The sequence below is a fragment of the Nerophis ophidion genome, linkage group LG04 (genome assembly GCF_033978795.1).
Source record: "Nerophis ophidion isolate RoL-2023_Sa linkage group LG04, RoL_Noph_v1.0, whole genome shotgun sequence".
Taxonomy (NCBI): Eukaryota; Metazoa; Chordata; class Actinopteri; order Syngnathiformes; family Syngnathidae; genus Nerophis; species Nerophis ophidion.
Genome location: NC_084614.1, coordinates 19,687,507 through 19,709,895, shown reverse-complemented (window position 1 = coordinate 19,709,895; position 22,389 = coordinate 19,687,507). Strand labels below are relative to the sequence as shown.

Sequence of the window (22,389 nt, the reverse complement as noted above, 5' to 3'; positions counted from 1 at the left end):
AAATGAACATTTATGCGGTTGATTTCTTTAAAAAAACGGCAGAAATTAACATTTATGCGGTAGATTTTTAAAAAACAGCAGAAATAAACATTTTTGCAGTTGTTTTTTTTAAACTGCAGAATTGAACATTTGTGCGGTTCATTAAAAACAGCAGAATCAAACAATTAAGCAGTAGATTTTTTTTAAGAAACAGCACACATGAACATTTATGTGGTTTATTTTTAAAAACAGAAGAAATTAACATGCTGTTGATTTAAAAAAAAAAAAACGGCAGAAATGAACATTTATGCAGTTGATTTAAAAAAAAAACTGCAAAAATTAACATTTTTGGAGTAGATTTTTTTTTAAAACAGCAGAAATTAACATTTTTGCGGTTCATTAAAAACAGCAGAATCGAACAATTAAGCAGTAGATTTTTTTAAGAAACAGCACACATGAACATTTATGTGGTTTATTTTTAAAAACAGAAGAAATTAACATTTATGCTGCTGATTTAAAAATAACGGCAGAAATGTACATTTATGCGGTTGATTTCTTTAAAAAAACGGCAGAAATTAACATTTATGCGGTAGATTTTTAAAAAACAGCAGAAATAAAATTTTTTGCAGTTGTTGTTTTTTTTAAACTGCAGAATTGAACATTTGTGCGGTTCATTAAAAACAGCAGAATCAAACAATTAAGCAGTAGATTTTTTTTAAGAAACAGCACACATGAACATTTGTGGTTTATTTTTAAAAACAGAAGAAATTAACATTTATGCTGTTGATTTAAAAAAAAAAAACCGCAGAAATGAACATTTGTGCAGTTGATTTAAAAAAAAAAAAACGGCAGAAATGAACATTTATGCGGTTGATTTCTTTAAAAACACGGCACAAATGAACATTTATGCGGTAGATTTTAAAAAAACTGCAGAAATGAACATTTGTGCGGTTCATTAAAAACAGCAGAATCTAACAATTAAGCGGTAGATTTTTTTATAAAAAAACAGCACACATGAACATTTATGTGGTTTATTTTTTAAAAACAGCAGAAATTAACATTTATGCAATTGGTTGAAAAACCCCCAGCAGAAATTAACATTTATGTGGTTGATTAAAAAAAAAAAAACAGCAGAAATTAGCATTTATGTGGGGATTTAAAAAAAAAACCTGCAGAAATGAGCATTTATGCGGTTGATTTCTTTAAAAAAACAGCAGAAATTAACAATTATGTGGTTGATTAAAAAAACCCAGCAGAACTGAGCATTTATGTGGGGATTTAAGAAAAAAAACAGCAGAAATGAACATTTATGCTGTTGATTTTTAAAAAAAAAAGCAGAAATTAACATTTGTGCTATGATTAAAAAAAAAAAAACGGAAAAATGAGCATTTAATTGGTTGATTTTTTAAAAACCAGTTGGAATGAGCATTTATGCAGTTGATTTTTAAAAACCGCTGAAATTAACATTTATGCGGTTGATTTTTAAAAAGCGGCAGAAATTAACATTTATGCGGTTGATTTCTTTAAAAAAACGGCAGAAATTAACATTTATGCGGTTGATTTCTTTAAAAAAACGGCAGAAATTAACATTTGTGCGGTAGATTTTTTAAAACAGCAGAAATAAACACTTTTGCAGTTGTTTTTTTTTCAAACTGTAGAAATGAACATTTGTGCGGTTCATTAAAAACAGCAGAATCGAACAATTAAGCAGTAGATTTTTTTTAAGAAACAGCACACATGAACATTTATGTGGTTTATTTTTAAAAACAGAAGAAATTAACATTTATGCTGTTGATTTAAAAAAAACGGCAGTAATGAACATTTATGCGGTTGATTTCTTAAAAAAAACGGCAGAAATTAACATTTATGCGGTAGATTTTTAAAAAACAGCAGAAATAAACATTTTTGCAGTTGTTTTTTTTAAAACTGCAGAAATGAACATTTGTGCGGTTCATTAAAAACAGCAGAATCGAACAATTAAGCGGTAGATTTTTTTTAAAAACAGCACACATGAACATTTATGTGGTTTATTTTTTAAAAACAGCAGAAATTAACATTTATGCAGTTGATTGAAAAAACCCCAGCAGAAATTAACAATTATGTGGTTGATTAAAAAAACAAACAGCAGAAATTAGCATTTATGTGGGGATTTAAAAAAAACCCTGCAGAAATGAGCATTTATGCGGTTGATTTTTTTTAAAAACAGTTGAAATTAGCATTCATGCAGTTGATTCCTAAAAATAGCTGAAATGAGCATTTATGATGTAGATTTTTAAAAATGACAGAAATTAACATTTACGCTGTTGATTTTTAAAAAACAGCAGAAATGAACAGTTACGCTGTTGATTAAAAAAACCGGCAGAAATGAACATTTATGGGGTTGATTTCTTTAAAAAAAACGGCAGAAATGAACATTTATGTGGTTGATTTCTCTAAAAACAGCAGACATGAACATTTATGTGGTTGATTTACAAAAAAAAAAAAAAAAAATTAAATTCACATTTATGCTGTTGGTTAAAAAACCCCAGCAGAAATGAACGTTTATGCGGTTGATTTTTAAAAAAACTGCAGAATCGAACGATTAAAAAAAAAAAACAGGAGACATGAACATTTATGCAGTTGATAAAAAAAAAACAGCAGAAAGTAACATTTATGCGGTTGATTTAAAAAAAAATACAGCAGAAATTAGCATTAATATAGTGGATTTTAAAAAATAACATCAGAAATGAGCATTTATGCGTTTTGTTTTTTAAAGAACAGCAAAAATTAACATTTATGCAGTTGATTAAAAAAAAACCAGCAGAAATGAGCATTTGTGGGGATTTAAAAAAAAAAAACTGCAGAAATGAGCATTTATGCGGTTGATTTTTAAAAATCAGTTGAAATTAGCATTCATGCAGTTGATTCCTAAAAATACCTGAAATGAGCATTTATGATGTAGATTTTTAAAAATGACAGAAATTAACATTTACGCTGTTGATTTTTAATAAAACGGCAGAAATAAACATTTATGCTGTTGATTAAAAACAACAGAAGAGAACATTTATGCGGTTGATATAAAAAACAGCAGAAATTAACATTTACGCTATTGATTTTTTTAAAAACGGCAGAAATAAACATTTATGATGTTGATAAAAAAAACAACAGAAGAGAACATTTATGCGGTTGATTTAAAAAAAAAAAAGCAGAAATGTTAATTTCTGCTGTTGATTCAAAAAACAGCAGAAAAGAACATTTATGCGGTTGATATAAAAAAAAGTAGAAATAAACATTTATGCTGTTGATTAAAAAAGGAACATTTATGCGGTTGATTTGAAAAAAAAAAGCAGTAATGAAAATGTATGCTGTTGATTCAAAAAACAGCAGAAAAGGAAATTTATGCGGTTGATTTTTTTAAAAAACAGCAGAAATTAACATTTGCACAATTAATTTTTTTTTAAAAAGCAGAAATTAACATTTATGCTCTTGATTAAAAAGAACAGCAGAAATCAACATTAATGCCGTTGATATAAAAAAACAGCAGAAGCGAACAATTAAGCGGTAGATTTCTTTTATAATCAGCAGACATTAACATTTATGCGGAAGATTTTTAAAAACAGCAGAAATTAACATTTATGCGGTGGATTAAAAAAACAGCCAAAATGAGCATTTATTTGGTTGATTTTTAAAAAACAGCTGAAATGAGCATTTATGCAGTTGATTGTTAAAAAACAGTTGAAATTAGCATTTATGCGGTTGATTCCTAAAAACAGCTAAAATGAGCCTTTATGCGGTTGATTTTTAAAAAATGGCAGAAAGGGACATTTACGCTGTTGATTTCTAAAAAAAAACAGCAAGAAATGAACATTTACGCAGTTGATTTTTTAAAAAACACTGAAATAAACATTTACGCTGTTGATTTTTAAAAACCGCTGAAATGAACATTTATGGGGTTGATTTCTTTAAAAAAACGGCAGAAATGAACATTTGTGTGGTTGATTTCTCTAAAAACAGCAGACATGAACATTTATGTGGTTGATTTAAAAAAAAAAATGAAATTCACATTTATGCTGTTGATTAAAAACCCCCAGCAGAAATGAACGTTTATGCGGTTGATTTAAAAAAAACCCAGCAGAATCGAACAATTAACCGGTAGATAAAAAAACAAAAAAAAAAACAGGAGACATGAACATTTATGCAGTTGATAAAAAAAACCAGCAGAAAGTAACATTTATGCGGTTGATTTAAAAAATTAAAAAATACAGCAGAAATTAGCATTAATATAGTGGATTTTAAAAAATAACAGCAGAAATGAGCATTTATGCATTTTGTTTTTTAAAGAACAGCAAAAATTAACATTTATGCAGTTGATTAAAAAAAACCCAGCGGAAATGAGCATTTATGTGGGGATTTAAAAAAAAAAACAGCAGAAATGAGCATTTATGCGGTTGATTTTTAAAAAACAGTTGAAATTAGCATTCATGCAGTTGATTCCTAAAAATAGCTGAAATGAGCATTTATGATGTAGATTTTTAAAAATGACAGAAATTAACATTTACGCTGTTGATTTTTAAAAAACAGCAGAAATGAACATTTACCCTGTGGATTTTAAAAAAACAGCAGAAATGAACATTTACGCTGTGGATTTTTTTAAAAACAGCAGAAATTAACATTTACGCTGTGGATTTTTTAAAAAACGGCAGAAATTAACATTTATGCTGTTGATTAAAAACAACAACAGAAGAGAACATTTATGCGGTTGATATAAAAAAAAAAGTAGAAATAAATATTTATGCTGTTGATTAAAAAAAAGGAAATTTATGCGGTTGATTTTTTTTAAAAACAGCAGAAATTAACATTTGCAAAATTGATTTTTTTTTTAAAAAGCAGAAATTAACATTTACGCTCTTGATTAAAAAAACAGCAGAAATGAACATTAATGCAGTTGATATAAAAAAACAGCAGAAGCGAACAATTAAGTGGTAGATTTCTTTTATAATCAGCAGATATTAACATTTATGCGGTTGATTTTTAAAAACAGCAGAAATTAACATTTATGCGGTGGATTAAAAAAACAGCCAAAATGAGCATTTATTTGGTTGATTTTTAAAAAACAGCTGAAATGAGCATTTATGCAGTTGATTGTAAAAAAACAGTTGAAATTAGCATTTATGCAGTTGATTCTTAAAAACAGCTAAAATGAGCCTTTATGCGGTTGATTTTTAAAAAATGGCAGAAAGGGACATTTACGCTGTTGATTTCTAAAAAAAACAGCAAGAAATGAACATTTACGCAGTTGATTTTTTAAAAAACACTGAAATAAACATTTACGCTGTTGATTTTTTAAAACCGCTGAAATCAACATTTATGGGGTTGATTTCTTTAAAAAAACGGCAGAAATGAACATTTATGTGGTTGATTTCTCTAAAAACAGCAGACATGAACATTTATGTGGTTGATTTAAAAAAAAAATGAAATTCACATTTATGCTGTTGATTAAAAACCCCCAGCAGACATGAACATTTATGCAGTTGATTAAAAAAAACAGCAGAAAGTAACATTTATGCGGTTGATTTAAAAAAATACAGCAGAAATTAGCATTAATATAGTGGATTTAAAAAAATAACAGCAGAAATGAGCATTTATGCGTTTTGTTTTTTAAAGAACAGCAAAAATTAACATTTATGCAGTTGATTAAAAAAAACGCAGCAGAAATGAGCATTTATGTGGGGATTTTAAAAAAAAACCTGCAGAAATGAGCATTTATACGGTTGATTTTTTTAAAAACAGTTGAAATTAGCATTCATGCAGTTGATTCCTAAAAATAGCTGAAATGAGCATTTATGATGTAGATTTTTAAAAATGACAAAAATTAACATTTACGCTGTTGATTTTTAAAAAACAGCAGAAATTAACATTTACGCTGTGGATTTTTAAAAAAAACAGCAGAAATTAACATTTATGGGGTTGATTTCTTTAAAAAAACGGCAGAAATAAACATTTATGCTGTTGATTTAAAAACAACAGAAGAGAACATTTATGCGGTTGATATTAAAAAAAAGTAGAAATAAACATTTATGCTGTTGATTAAAAAAAAGGAAATTTATGCGGTTGATTTTTTTTAAAAACAGCAGAAATTAACATTTGAATTTTTTTTTTTTTTTTAAAAAGCAGAAATGAACATTTATGCTCTTGATTAAAAAAACAACAGAAATGAACATTAATGCAGTTGATATAAAAAAAACAGCAGAAGCCAACAATTAAGCGGTAGATTTCTTTTATAATCAGCAGACATTAACATTTATGCGGTTGATTTTTAAAAACAGCAGAAATTAACATTTATGCGGTGGATTAAAAAAACAGCCAAAATGAGCATTTATTTGGTTGATTTTTAAAAAACAGCTGAAATAAGCATTTATGCAGTTGATTGTTAAAAAACAGTTGAAATTAGCATTTATGCAGTTGATTCCTAAAAACAGCTAAAATGAGCCTTTATGCGGTTGATTTAAAAAAAAATGGCAGAAAGGGACATTTACGCTGTTGATTTCTAAAAAAACGGCAAGAAATGAACATTTACGCAGTTGATTTTTTAAAAAACACTGAAATGAACATTTATGCAGTTGAGTTTTAAAACAGAAGAAATTAACCTTTATGCGGTTGATTTTTAAAAACGACATAAATCAACATTTACGTAGTTGATTTTTTAAAAAACGGCTGAAATTAACATTTACGTGGTTGATTTTTAAAAAATGGCAGAAATGAACATTTATGCGGTTGATTTTTGAAAACCGCTGAAATGAACATTTATGCGGTTGATTTCTTTAAAAACAGCAGAATTTAACATTTTTACAGTTTAATTTTTTTAAAACAGCAGAATTGAACATTTGTGCAGTTGATTTTTTTAAAAACAGAGTGAACATTTATGCTGTTGATTAAAAAAACTGCAGAAATGAGCATTTATACAGTTGATTTAACAAAAACAGCAGAATCGAACAATTAAGCGGTAGATTTAAAAAAAACTGCAGAAATGAACATTTATGCAGTTGATTTAAAAAAAACAGCAGAATCGAACAATTAAGCGGTATATTTAAAAAAAAAACTGCAGACATGAACATTTATGCAGTTGATTTAAAAAAAACCAGCAGAAATGAACATTTATGCGGTTTCCTAAAAAAAAAAAATCTAGCAGAAATTATCATTAATATAGTGAATTTTAAAAAATAACAGCAAAAATGAGCATTTATGCGTTTTTGCTTTTTAAAGAACAGCAAACATTAACATTTATGCGGTTCATTTTTAAAAACGGCAAAAGTTAACATTTATGCTGTTGATTTTTAAAAACGGCAGAAATGAACATTTACGCTGTTCACTCCAAAAAAGAGCAGCGCTCTCCTGTCACAAAGAGCAGCTCCTGGTTTACTGATCTCCAACCCTCTACCAGAGCACCACTTTGATCCTGTGGGTTCCTCTCATCGTCACCTGTATCGTCCAGCTGATATTTTGCGCCCGCTGCTTGTCCGTGTGCGTGTCCTTCCTGGGCCTACCTTGTTGTTGTCACCTGCAGAGGAAGCGCTCCAGGGAAGCCAGAGCGGTAAGATGGTCTCACTTTTAAACCAAGGAAGCGCTTTTTTTCCCCCAGTTCGATTTCAATCAACATTTTCCGTAGATCAGAGTCGTGCGGCCGCTCGAGGAACTGGCGGCGTCTCGCGTTACCAAACCGAGACACCAATCGGAAACGCCTCCAAACCGCTACACGGAGGCCCCGAGGAGTTCTAGCGAACCCAGGAGGCAGGTGTCACAACAGGTGAGGCAACAGCGCCCCCATCGTCCCCCGACGCAGTACAGGAGCCTCCCGCCTACGCAGAGGCAGCCTCCTCGCCAGCAGCCGAGCAGGCAAAAGCCGCAGAAGCCCCACCAGGGCCAAGGAATCCAACAGAGGCCGCCTGAACAGCACTTGCTACTGGAGAGAGGGACTCTGGACCGATCCAGTTTCTGGATTTAATCCGAGAAGTGAGTGGATTTATGGAAATGATATTTCACCGTGGACCTCAAGTTCTTTAGGAAAATCTGCTCATCTCTATCGGAGCAGTTTTATCAGAACGTTCTCAAAAGGTGCAATATAAATGCTCGTTGTTTTGTTCTGTTTTATACTGATTGTGTTCCTCACATTTTGACCCACTTGCAGTTCTACGCAATCCGCAATAACGATGACATTATGTTAAAGGAATAACCCGCTTTAATATTTTTATTGGCATGTTATCAACACTTCCGATGCAAAATCCTCATTTGTTAAATGATAGTCATAACGGCATAACTCTCTCCGAACATGTTTATCGGAATGTTGTCAAAAAAATTCAGATGAAAATACTCCTTAGATAAATATTGTGCTCTGTGAGCAGTTTTTTCGGAATAATATAAAACAAATTCCCATACAAATACTCACTTGTTAGATATCCAGCTCTAAACATTTTTATCGGAAAGTTATCAAGAAAATCCTCCCCCAAAAAGACTCAGTTTATAAATATAATGCAGTTATCAAAATATTCCGATAAATATACTTGATGAATTAATATCGCACATGCTGAGAATTTTTATCGGAATATTATTAAACAATTCCCACACCAAAACTCACTTGATAGGTATCGCGCTCGCTGAACATTTTTATCGGAAAGTTATCAAGAAAATCCTTCCCCCAAAAAACTCCCTTTATAAATATAGTGCACTGTTATCAAAATATTCTTATAAAAATACTTGATGAATTATCGCACTCGCTGAGAATTTTTATCGGAATGTTACCAAACAATTCCCACACAAATACTCACTTGATAGATATTGCGCTTGCTGAACGTTTTTATCGGAAAGTCATCAAGAAAATCCTATTCAAAATTAAAAAAAACCCACTAAATAAATATTGTGCACAGTTATCAAGAAACCCCTACGAAAATACTTGATCAATTAATTTTTTTATCGTAATGTTATAAAAAACAATTCCCATAAAAATAAATGAATACCGCGCTCACTGAGGATTTGTATCGGAACGTTAGCAAAAAGTTCCTGCAAAATATTTGATGAATTGATAACACGCTCTCTGAGCATTTTATTATTAAAATTAAATTAACAAAACATTCCGATTTAAAAAATTGGTATATTAAGATTTCCAAGCATTTTTATAGAAAATGCTATCTAAAAGTTCCCTTGAAAATTCTCACTTGACAAATATTGTTCACTATTATCAAAAAAGTCCTATAAGAATACTTGACTAATTTTTAGCGGAATTCTTATCGAAAAATTCTCCCCTAATAAATATCGCAAGTTTAATCGGAATTTTTTTCAAAACCAATTTTTTATTAAAAATACTTTCTTGATAAATAAATATTGTACTCTTTGAACACTTTTATCATAATGTTATCAACAAACTGTTATAAAACTACTCGTACTATGAGCAGTTTTATTTGAATGTTATTAAAAAAAAATTCCCATAAACACTCACTTGATAAACAACTGTCACACTGAACCGTTTTATCGGAATGTTGTCAAAAAATTCCCAAATAAATACTCAATTTATATATTAATATTGCGCTCACTGAGCGTTTATATTGGAATGTCATCAATTTGAAAAACTTGTTAAATGAACATTTCTCTCTAAGCAGTTGTCAGAATTGTTTTCTTATTACAGTATTAAGAATTTCATCTTAACCTTATCAACATTTCTTAAAAATGCACATTGGTGATCATAGCTTCAATTCGAAATATACTGAGAAGTGTTGCTAATATCTTTATGAAATAATTATAAATAGTTGTATTAAAAAGCTCTGAGCAGTTTTATCAGAACAGTGGGTACTTTTTTTCTCATCAGACTATGCAGGTGTATCTAATGTTGTGGTCAGTGAGTGTGACGATGAGTGTGTGTTATCAAGTGGAACATGCAAGTGATATTTTGTAATATACAAAACTACAATATTTATGATTAACTAATTTTCAATGTGGGGAAACATAAAACCTATGCGCCTTTTTAGCCTGACAAATACTGTGTGAAGGTGTGTCATCACTGCTTGTGTGTGTGTGTGTGTGTGTGTGTGTGTGTGTGAGAAGCCAAAGCCAACTAGTTTTCCGTAAAACTTGTTGCACAAGTATTTTTATTTATTACATTTTGTAAAATAAACGTTTTATTCATACATCTTGTTTGTTGTGTTCATTGTAGTGCTGTATGTGTTGTGTAATATTTGCAGATAGTGACCTGACAGGAAGGACAGGTTATATACACACACACACACACACACACACACAGAGACTAATATAGGATTATTAGCAAACAGCTAAAAATGAGAGCAGGGATGTCCACTGAGGGCTGCACACTGAAATATTAAAGGCCTACTGAAATGAGATTTTCTTATTTAAACGGGGATAGCAGGTCCATTCTATGTGTCATACTTGATCATTTCGCCATATATTGCCATATTTTTGCTGAAAAGATTTAGTAGAGAACATCCACGATAAAGTTCGCAACTGGAGAAAAGCCCTGCCTCTACTGGAAGTCGCAGACGATGACATCACATTACATTGTTTTTGATGGGAGCCTCCAACAAAAAGAGCTATTCGGACCGAGAAAATGACAATTTCCCCATTAATTTGAGCGAGGATGAAAGATTTGTGTTGATGATATTGATAGCGACGGACTAGAAAAAAAAAATTGCGATTACATTGAGATGGATTCAGATGTTTTTAGAGACATTTATTAGGATAATTCTGGGGAATCCCTTATCTTTCTATTGTGTTGCTAGTGTTTTAGTGAGTTTAACAGTACCTGATAGTCGGAAGTGTCTCAGGGAAGTCGACGGCAGCAGTATGGGAGGCACAAGCTGGTAAGAAGCGACTTTTTAACCACAATTTTCTCACCGAAACCTGCTGGTTGACATTCGGTCGGGATCCATGTTCGCTTGACCGCTCTGATCCATAGTAAAGTTTCACCTCTGGGAATTTTAAACAAGGAATCACCGTGTGTTTGTGTGGCTAAAGGCTAAAGCTTCCCAACTCCGTCTTTCTACTTTGACTTCTCCAATATTAATTGAACAAATTGCAAAAGATTCAGCAACACACATCTCAAAAATACTGTGTAATTATGCCGTTAAAGCAGACGACTTTTAGCTGTGTGTGTGTGCAACGCTCATATTCCTAACAGCCCGTGACGTCAAGCGTAAACGTCAACATTACGCGACGTTTTCAAGAAAAAACTCCCGGGTAAAATTGCAATTTAGTCAACTAAAAAGGCCGTATTGGCATGTGTTGCAATGTTAATATTTCATCATTGACATATAAACTATCAGATTGCGTGGTCGGTAGTAGTGGGTTTCAGTAGGCCTTTAACACCTGCGGCCATTGTTAATATTTTAATTTTCAAAACTAATATAATTTATAGATGTTTTTTTTAAACTTTAAGGTTACCATCAAGACCCAAAAGGGTCACAGTCATAACAATTTGAATGATAACGTGTGTGCGTGTTCGCGTGTGTAGATGTATGTATGTATATGAAATTTGTGTATATATAAATAATCCATATCTATCATAGCTCTATAGATAACTGTATATATATATATATATATATATATATATATATATATATATACATACACACACACACGTCTATATATACTTTATAATCCATATCTATCCATAGCTCTATAAATAACTATACATGTATATACACGCACACATATAAATATATAGTATATTCACATGAATATATCCATCTATTTTCTACTGCTCATTCCCTTTTGGGGTTGCGGGGGGCGCTGGCGCCTATCTCAGCTGCAGTCGGGTGGAAGGTGGTGTACACCCTGGACAAGTCGCCCCCTATTCGCAGGGCCAACACAGACAACATTCACACTCACATTCACACATTAGTGCCAAATTTTGGTGTTGCCAATCAACCTATCCCCAGCTGCATGTCTTTGGAGGTGGGAGGAAGCCGGAGTACCCGGAGGGAACCCATGCATTCACGGGGAGAACATTCAAACTCCACACAGAAAGATCCTGAGCCTGAGATTGAACCCAGGACTGCAGGACCTTCGTATTTTGAGGCAGACGAACTAACTCCTCTGCCACCATTAAGCCCCATGTATGTATGTATACATACATATATGTATATTTGTAGGTGTGGGGAAAAATCACAAGACTACTTCATCTCTACAGAACTGTTTCATGAGGGGTTCCCTCAATCATCAGGAGATTTTAATGGAAGCATTCACATACAATGGTTTATATAGGGCACAGAGTGGGTGGGTACAGGCAGGCGTAGGGGCGTGGTGATTGGCTCATGTGTTACCTATGAGGTGTTTACGTCTGTGGAGGCATGTTGAAATGATTTCACTGCGCTGGTTGAGGGATGACAGGTCTGGATGATATATAATAAACAGTTTTTCTTTTAAGCATAGGTTGCATCTTTTATTACCACTGTTGTAAGGTGTGCTGGATGCAAGAATTTGCCATGTTATTGAATATTCAACATTATTGTCTTTGAGGTTCCAAATGTGCTTGCTGAGTTCTGTAAAATTCCGCAAAGTCTGGTTTCTAAAGGAGGCCGTGTGATTATTCCATCTGGTTTTAAACGCTCCTTCGGTTAATCCTACGTATATATATTTATATATGTGTATATATATATATATATATATATATATATGTGTATATATATATATTTTATATGTATATATATATATATGTATGTGTATATATATATCACTTCTCTGTGCTTTTAAAAATGCTTAAAATCCCTCTTTTAAAAAAACAAAAAACATTTTTTTAGATATATGCGTGCTAGTCGCCTTCCGCCCGAATGCAGCTGAGATACGCTTCAGCGCCCCCTGCGACCAAAAAAGCGACAAGCGGTAGAAAATGGATGGATGGATAGTCCTAGCTATCAGGCGGTTCTCGTTTTAATTTTTTCTTAATATTTATTATACTTGTTGGGGGCCGCTCTTTGTGGTTCTAGTGTTGTTGTTGTTTTTAAACACTTAGATGTTGTTTGTTCAATGTAAAGCTCTATTACGAATAACATCTATCATTATTATTATTTGGGGCCTTGAATTGGTCAATAATTTTTATTATTTGGGGCCTTGAATTGGTCAATAATTTTGGACATTATTGATTTTGATTTATTAAAATTTTTAGGCAATGACAGCGTTAAAGAAAAAAAAACACCTTGCATAGCAGTTTAATAAAATTCCCATTCGATAAAGACATATCCAGAGAAAGCTAAGATCATTTTAGTATTTATTTGAGGTGTCTAGTAAAATTAGTTTACAAAAAAAGAAAGGTTTACGCTGCTACAGAAAGAAAGAAGTAGAGGAAGAAAAAGAGAGAACGGACAAATAAGTCTTCAAGATGTTTATATCTGCTTTGGGAAATGTAAGAAGAAGGGGGCGAGGTTGCGGAGAACTGTTCTATCTTGGGAGTGGGAGGAAGATGAGCCAAACACTTTGTCATTGTAATATGGGCAAAACTAGGAATGTTTGCATGAAACATTTGCCAGGCAGTCACCATCACAAAATAAACCCATTTGTAAAGTTACCGTTGACTAAAAGACAAATACAATATAAATTAAAGCTGCAAGCAGCGTTGGTCGGGTCCGCTTTGGCTGTTGCCCCCGCCACTGAAGCCTTGGTCTAAGTTAGACCTACATAGAGGTTTTTGTTTCATGTCTCTACGACATTCCTAACAGCAGTTACAAGCAGTTTTGTCTGTGTTTTTTCTTAGGGGGCGCTAGAGCGCAATTTTGATATTTGGGGTTTGGTTTTTCATTAGATGGCAATTTTTGCCAGTCCTGATGTGTGTGTAAAATTTGGTGAGTTTTGAAGCATGTTGAGGGTGTGAAATTACAGCTCGGCTTTTCTGGATGTTGTTGATAAATGGCTTTTGCTTTGCATAGTAGAGTGTTAACTTGCACTTTGAAGCATTTTAAGGGGGTCAAATTACAGCTCAAAGAGGCAAAAACGGCATTTTTTAGGAAACTGCGCAGGGGTTATTTGAAGGCGCGTAAAATCAGAACCGGAGCAGTAGTCTAAGTGAAACCTACATAGAGGTTTTTGTTTCAGGTCTCTCCAACATTCCTAGTTACAAGCAGTTTTGTCTGTTTTCTTCCTAGGAGCAGTTTTTTCAGTTTTATTCAAAAATTGCGCTAGAGCGCATTTTTGAGTTTTGGGGTTTTGCTTTTTCATTAGATCGCAATTTTTGCCAGTCCTGATGTGTGTGCCAAGTTTGCTGAGTTTTGAAGCATTTTAATGGGGTCAAATTACAGCTCAAAAAGGCAAAAAAAGCATTTTTTGCGAAAATTTTGCTTTGAATAGGTTCTTGCAAAATTTCTGTAGATTTTTGCCCCTGAAGGTAAAATTATGAAATCTAGGTCTAAGTCAGCCCTACATAGAGGTTTTTGTTTCATGTCTCTACGACATTGCTGACGGAAGTTACAAGCAGTCTGTTTTTCGTTTCTTCCAAAGGGGGCGCTAGCGCGCAATTTTGATTTTTGGGGTTTGGTTGGGAAGGTTTGCCATACCGACGTTTGTGTCAAATTTGGTGAGTTTTGAAGCATGTAAGGGGGTCATATTAGGGTGCGGAATAATAATAATAAAGAATCATAATAATAATAATAATAAAACCTTACAGTTTCAATAGGGTCCTCTGGCGGACCCTAATTATTAATCTCCCAACAATTGCAACATTGTCCTATTCAAAGACAAGGTTGGGGTTTGGAGTCATCTCCAGTGGGCTCCTAGAATCCACCAAGGCCATAAAAGTGTCTTGTCTTTGACAAAACCCTGGCACTAGGCAAATATTAAGCTAAAATTGTGGTTTAGAGAAAATAGTACAAAAAAAATTATTTTGCCATTACACATATCACCTCTTTAACTACACTGTTTTATGTTTTTTTTTTTGTTTTTTTTGGTACTTTTAGAACGTAATAAGCTGTGTGCCACTTTGGACATCCCTGAACTAGAGTAAGCATGTTATTGTGACGGTGATGATCTCTAATGATTGCAGTCATAACCATCACGTAAACAAACAATATTATTCCATATAATTGCCATAATCTAATTGTGACAATTATGTAATGCAGCCTCAGGTTTTCTTTCTGTTGGTGCCTAATTTCCGTGCATGAATTTAATTTGGGGAGCCTTATTCGGTCTGAGATATGTCACCAAAGTTGAATTTACATGTAAAAAATATATATAACTAAAATGTTTGTTTTTTGGTAACCTACCAATCAATGCACTTCCTGCTTTGTGGCAATATAATTTTTTTTTTTAAATAATTCCACTATATAGAATAATGTCAAAAAATATTTATGTAATCTTATAAATAACTATTGGAAAAAATAAATGTAATACTTTTTTTTTAAAGCTGTTTGTTTTATTTATAAATGGTAAAAAAAATAATCCTAAAAATAGATGCTACTGTACTTTTTCATGTTTGAGTCTACTTTGTTTTTGTTCCTTATTAAATGAATAGTAGTGATATTTGTGTCTCATATAATCATGGTTTTATTTTTACAATTTTTATTTTAATGCTGTGACTTCTGTAAAAGTCCTATTTTTTTGTTTTTTTTTTGTTTTACATCGTTTTTAAATCTGGCTAATATGACTTTGATTTTGTAGCACTACGTTTTTTTTTTTAAATCAAAAGTATTGTGACGGTTAGCTAGCATCGTGGTTCTCTCGAGGATGCAGTCGGATTGGGACACAGCGTGAAGGTAGGAAATGATTTATTTACACAAACAAAAAAGATTAAGAACAGAAATTCTTGCACAAGGCACTAAAGACAAAACGAACAGAACTAGCATGGGAGCTAGAAGAACTAAAAGTGCTAGCATGTGAGCTAGGGAACAAATAAAAAAAGCATAGCACGGAAGTTAGCAAGTACAAGAAATAGTTTTTTACCACAATTGGGAAACAGCGCCGTCACCTGTTGCACGGAACAGAAACTACTAGGATGCGAGAGCGAATGAACAGAAAGGGCAGGCTTAAATAAGGTGATAATCACGAGGCAGGTGCGCGTAAAAAACAAGAGACAGGGGACACTACTGCGTGACTATGGCAACGGAAACAAACAGGAAGTGCCACCAGGAACTAAGGAAGACAAATACCAAACAGGATGTGATACAAAAACAGCACAAAACCAGAATATGACATGATCCGAGCAGCGGATCGTGACTAGTATATTATTTATATTGCATTTTTATTCGTAGAAAATGTTGACTAAATTGTCCCAAAAATTTAATATTCATAACGTGCCAATTTTTCATTTAATATGACAAAACGATTTTTGCATTTTATTTTTATGTTTATTTTTGCATTATTTTAGATTTTTTTCCCCTGCAAATCTAACGTAGATTTTTTTACAGTTTGAAATGCATTTTAACTTGTTTTTTGTAACCCAATTCTCAATATTCCTTTATTATTATTTCAGGTAAGACTACGTAGACATTGACTAGTAGTAGTACTTCTTTTTATTGATAACCAACAAATAATAAATCAGAAACCAGAAATGACAGAAGGGTTCACACATGCAGATTTAAAACAATAATTTCTCTTTCAGGTGCAGTAGAACAAAGTGTCATATAATTGGATTTTTTTTTTTTTTTCATGCAGAAAACAAAGTTTTGGAATGTTAGGTTGCAGTGTGATGGGATGGTGAATAGTTCGAAAGAATCAATCCAACATAAGAAAGCAGTTCTTTTGAAGGAAAATAAAACTTTACTTCCATGTTGTTCCCTATCCTACCAGCAGGAGGCAGTGATGCTCCAGGTCCAGCTACCCCAAAAGCAAAATAAGCTTCACTGCAGGCAACCGGACGTGACGTCACTAATTTATTTTTCAGTGTGATATAGCTACTGTAAATGTTGCTCTTTACAATAGAACAATTACAAATATGGAACTAATATTTTGCATAATTTTGTAATATTACAAGAATCAAGCGGTAATATTGCAATAAATGGTTGTAATTTTAACAAAGATAAAGTTATGAGTGCACAAATAAGATGGTAATTTAAGTATTGGGACACAGCTACTCGAATGAAGCCAAAAAGTTTGAAATAAAAAGTTGTTTGTAATTTATCATTTTACATTAAAATTTGTGTTAATTTTAGATCATTTTTAAAAGTTTACCCTTTTATTTATTGTAAAATCAAAATTAATTTTTTGTGATGTTTTGTCTCTTTTTGGAAAAAAAAAAAGCAACTTAATTCTAATAAATGTTTTCGTCATGTAACATCTCGGGAAATTGTTTTTTTGTGATCATTTTTAAAAAATCTCTCTATTCTCAAAAAATGTCCCCTTTTTCTGTCTTGTAAGATTACAACTGATTTTTTTGTAACAATTTGCCTCTTTTACTAAAAAAAGAAAATCAACTTTATTCTAATAAAACGTATGCGGTTACATTTTTGGTAATGCTAATATTTCATTATGTAAATGCTACATCATATTTTTTTTAAATTTACTCCTTATACTGAAAAATGTTCCCCCCTTTCTTCCTTTAAATACTACAACTTAATTTTTGTAATATGTGTCCAAATGTATTCAAATAAAACGCTCGTATTTTATTTTTTTTATCATTTTATGTCAGGATTTATGTTAGTGATTAAAAAAAAAAATATATATATATATATTCTCTCTTTATTCTCAAAAAAGTCTCCTTTTTTCTTTTTTGAAATATTACAACTTAATTTTTGTGATATTATGGCTCTTTCCCCCCCCCTTTGATAATATTACTCCACTGACATAAATGCCACATCTTATATATATACATATATATATATATATATATATATATATATATATATACATATATATATTAAATTTAGTCTTTATTGTCAAAAATGTCTCCTTAAGCTTTCTTTTAATAATACAACTTAATTTTTGTAATATTTTGACAATTTTTGTAAAATAAAAAATGCATCTTTAGTCCAATAAAACGTATGCAATTTATGTTTTCCTAATGTAACATCTCGGGAAATATATATACATATATATGTATATATATATATATATATATATAAATATAAATAAATAAGCGGTAGAAAATGGATGGATGGATATATATATATATATATATATATATATATATATATATATATATATATATATATATATATATATATATATACATAATCTTTATTCTCAAAAATATCTCCTTAAACTTTCTTTCAATATTACAACTTAATTTTCGTAATATTTTAACCATTTTTGTAAAATAAAAACTGCATCTTTCTTCCGATGCAATTTATTTTTTTCATCATGAAACATCTCAAGAAATTATTATTTTTTTTTTTCCCTGTTAACATAAATGCCACATTTTTTTTTGAAATATGTTCTTTTTCCTCAAAAATTTCCTTTTTCTCATTCTGTCAGTATTACAACTTATTTTTTGGTAGTATTTTGCCTCTTTTCATTTAGAAAAAAAAACAAGCACATTTTTACACATTCATTATTCCCGTTTAAAGTCCTTACATGTACATTTTTTTACCTTTCAATATCACTATGTTTTCTCATAAGAATATGCTTTGTTTCGTATATTATTGGACTGTTTTGATAAAATGCATTTAATGATCTTAACAAAGACATTGTAAATGTTTTTTTTTCTGCTGATACTGCGACTTAATTTTTGTAACATTACTTCATGTGTGGCCTTCATTGTAACATTTTCTCGATTTTGCCAAAAGGGACAAGCGGTCGGAAATGGATGCTCCACAGTAGTTATTCCACACTGAATTGGCAGAAGCCATTACTACACAACAAACTGCCTTATTACCTTAAAAAAAACAACAACAAAAAAACAGGACCGTAATTATCATGTGAAACAAGTCCCTTCATTACCCTGCCCTGGTAAGCAGTTCATCCAGGAGGTGATTAAAGCGTTCCCAGTGATGAGCGAGCCCTTAGTGAGTGACCAAGACGAATCATTGAAGCTGCAAAATAAGACCACCGTGCATTACTTTTTGTTTTCGTCGGTTTCATGCACTGCGGACGGGTAACAGCTAAAACCTGCGTACTGAACGTGATCATCAATATAATAATAATACTGTTCCAATCGACCTCGAGCATTCCACACGTCGACATGCACGTGGCGTCACAAATAAAGTGCGCTACTGATGCTTTTATATCAAACGCGTGACATTTAACGTTACATTGTGTCTCCCTCCGTCGCTGTAAACTAAGTTGAAACGCACTGAAGCGTGACATTAATGCGGAAAACGTACAAAATAAAGCATGAAAAAAAAATGTTGTAAAAATGGAAAACCAACGGAGTAAATATCACTTCTACGAACATAATAATCACAATAATAAGTAACTATTATAATCCAAATACAAACCCCGTTTCCATATGATTTAGTAAATTGTGTTATATGTACATAAAAACGGAATACAATGATTTGCAAATCCTTTTCAACCCATATTCAATTGAATGCACTAGATATTTGATGTTCAAACTCATAAACCTTTGCAAATAATAATTAACTTAGAATTTCATGGCTGCAACACGTGCCAAAGAAGTTGGGAAAGGGCATGTTCACCACTGTGTTACATCACCTTTTCTTTAAACAACACTCAATAAACGTTTGGGAACTGAGGAAACTAATTGTTGAAGCTTTGAAAGTGGAATTCTTTCCCATTCTTGTTTTATGTAGAGCTTCAGTCGTTCAACAGTCTGCTGTCGTATTTTACGCTTCATAATGCGCCACACATTTTCGATGGGAGACAGGTCTGGACTGCAGGCGGGCCAGAAAAGTACCCGCACTCCTTTTTTACGAAGCCACGCTGTTGTAACTCGTGCTGAATGTGGCTTGGGATTGTTTTGCTGAAATAAGCAGGGGTGTCCATGAAAAAGATGGCGCTTAGATGGCAGCATATGTTGTTCCAAAACCTGTATGTACCTTTCAACATAAATGGTGCCTTCACAGATGCGTAAGCTACCCATGCCTTGGGCACTAATGCACCCCCATACCATCACAGATCCGGGCTTTTGAACTTTGCGTCGATAACAATCTGGATTGTTCGCTTCCTCTTTGGTCCGGATGACACGATGTCAAGGATTTCCAAAAACTATTTGAAATGTGGACTCGTCAGACCACAGAATACTTTTCCACTTTGCATCAGCCCATCTTAGATGATCTCGGGCCCAGAGAAGCCGGCGGCGTTTCTGGATGTTGTTGATAAATCGCATAGTAGAGCTTTAACTTGCACTTACAGATGTAGCGACAAACTGTATTTAGTGACAGTGGTTTTCGGAAGTGTTCCTGAGCTCATGTGGTAATATCCTTTAGAGATTGATGTCTTTTTTTGATACAGTGCCGTCTGAGGGATAGAAGGCCACGGTCATTCAATGTTGGTTTCCGGCCATGCCGCTTACGTGGAGTGATTTCTCCAGATTTTCTGAACCTTTTGATGATATTATGGACCGTAGGTGTTGAAATCCATAAATTCCTTGCAATTGCTCTTTGAGAAACGTTGTTCTTAAACTGTTTGACTATTTGCTCACGCAGTTGTGGACAAAGGGGTGTACTTCGCCCCATCCTTTCTTGTGAAAGACTGAGCATTTTTTGGGAAACTCTTTATATACCCAATCATGGCACCTACCTGTTCCCAATTAGCCTGCACACCTGTGGGATGTTCGTAATAAGTGTTTGATGAGCATTCCTCAACTTTATCAGTATTTTTTGCCACCTTTCCCAACTTCTTTGTCACGTGTTGCTAGCATCAAATTCTAAAGTTAATGATTATTTGCAAAAATATCAGTATGAACATCAAATATGTTGTCTTTGTAGCATATTCAACTGGATATGGGTTGAAAATGATTTGCAAATCATTGTATTCCGTTTATATTTACATCTAAAACAATTTCCCAACTCATATGGAAATGGGGTTTGTAAATTTAATAAAAAAATGTATAAGCATTAATTGAAATCAAAGTGGCCCACTGCAACCCTGCAGGGTTACGCTACATAATACTGCCTTGGAAATACCAGAGTGTGTACACAAGTATGATACACACATATATTGTCATATATATATATATATACATACATGATATACACAAATGTGTGTGTGCTGGATGAGACGCCTCTCATGTTCCAGAGAGAGGCAGAACTCATCAATACGCGTGTCCTTCTGAAATGTCGAAAATATAGAAAAATCAATAACACGGAACTTAAATCCTTCCACCCTTTGCCGACGTTAGAGTATGAATCAAAACCAGCAATATGAGAAAAACAAACAAACAAAACAGAAAAAAAAATCATGCATTTCAGCGGCGGCCGCAGTAGCAACACGGAGGCTCCTGCTCAGAACTGGGAGGCCGAACTGGGGTCGCACTGGAGTAGCCGAACGATGGAAGGGTCGCTTTTGGCACCTTTGATGAACTCCTCCAGGGACAACTTCCCTGTGGAGAGAGGGATGGGATTCAGTCTATTTTTATATTGCATACAGAGAAGAGATACAGCAGGATGTGTGCGAAATTCAAACATTCAAACAATAGCCATTCAAACAAAATAGTGGGTGTGGCCTTTTTTGGGTGGGGGGAGGGGGAACTCTGCCTAGCAACAAGCACCTCAAAATAACAACGTAGGAATTCAGTATCAAGGTATATAAACGTGAGACAAGGCAAAGGCATGGACGGGATGCTAGAGGGGCGTGAATACTCGAGAAAATCTGGCACAGAACACAGGGAGGCGTGGGCTTATAAGACACATGAGGGTAATGGTAAACAGGTTTGAGTTTGAGTTTATTTTGTACATGCAAAGAGAAAATGTCGTAAAGTCACAAGAATACACCTGTGATGTGATGAGAATAAGACTGTAGTGTTATAAGAAAAATGTCGCAAAGTTTACAAGAATAAAGCTGTGATGTGACGAGAATAAGGCTGTAGTGTTACAAAAGAAAATGGCCGAAAGTTTACAGCAATAAAGCTGTGATGTTACAAGAAAAAAATAGTGTAAGGTTACCAGAATAAAGCTGTGATGTGATGAGAATAAGTCTGTAGTGTTACAAGAGAAAATGTCGGAAAGTTACAAGAATACATCTGTGATGTGACGAGAATAAGGCCGTAGTGTTACAAAAAAAATGTCCGAAATTTACAAGAATGAAACTGTGATGTGATGAGAATAAGACTGTAGTGTTACAAAAGAAAATGTCGGAAAGTTACGACAATAAAGCTGTGATGTTAGAAGAGAAAATGTTGGAAAGTTACAACAATAAAACTATGATGTTACAAGAAAACATATTGGAATGTCACCAGAATAAAGCTGTAATGTGATGAGAATAAGTACGTAATGTTACAAGAGAAAATGTCAGAAAGTTACAAGACTAAATGTGTGATGTGACGAGAATAAGACTGTAGTGTTACAAGAAAACATGTCAGGAAAGTTATAAGAAAAAATCTGTGATGTG

At 33.0% G+C, this 22,389-nt stretch overlaps 2 protein-coding genes across 3 annotated transcripts in view; one reads left to right on the top strand and one right to left on the bottom strand.

Moving 5' to 3' along the window:
* The window catches only part of tmem54b (transmembrane protein 54b), a 35,900-nt gene extending 25,767 nt beyond the window's left edge, over positions 1-10,133 (top strand). Inside the window, exons 5-6 of the mRNA XM_061897372.1 lie at positions 7,400-7,549; positions 7,625-10,133. Coding sequence (XP_061753356.1) covers positions 7,400-7,549; positions 7,625-7,960 — 486 coding nt within the window. The 3' untranslated portion in view covers positions 7,961-10,133. The remainder of the gene's footprint in view (positions 1-7,399; positions 7,550-7,624) is intronic.
* Positions 10,134-16,436: 6,303 nt separating this feature from the next.
* Positions 16,437-22,389, bottom strand: part of LOC133551064 (hippocalcin-like protein 1) — a 99,720-nt gene continuing 93,767 nt past the window's right edge. For both annotated transcript variants that reach the window (XM_061897371.1, XM_061897370.1), the window contains one exon: positions 16,437-21,382. In XM_061897371.1, the coding sequence (XP_061753355.1) occupies positions 21,285-21,382 (98 nt within the window). In that variant the 3' untranslated portion in view covers positions 16,437-21,284. The remainder of the gene's footprint in view (positions 21,383-22,389) is intronic.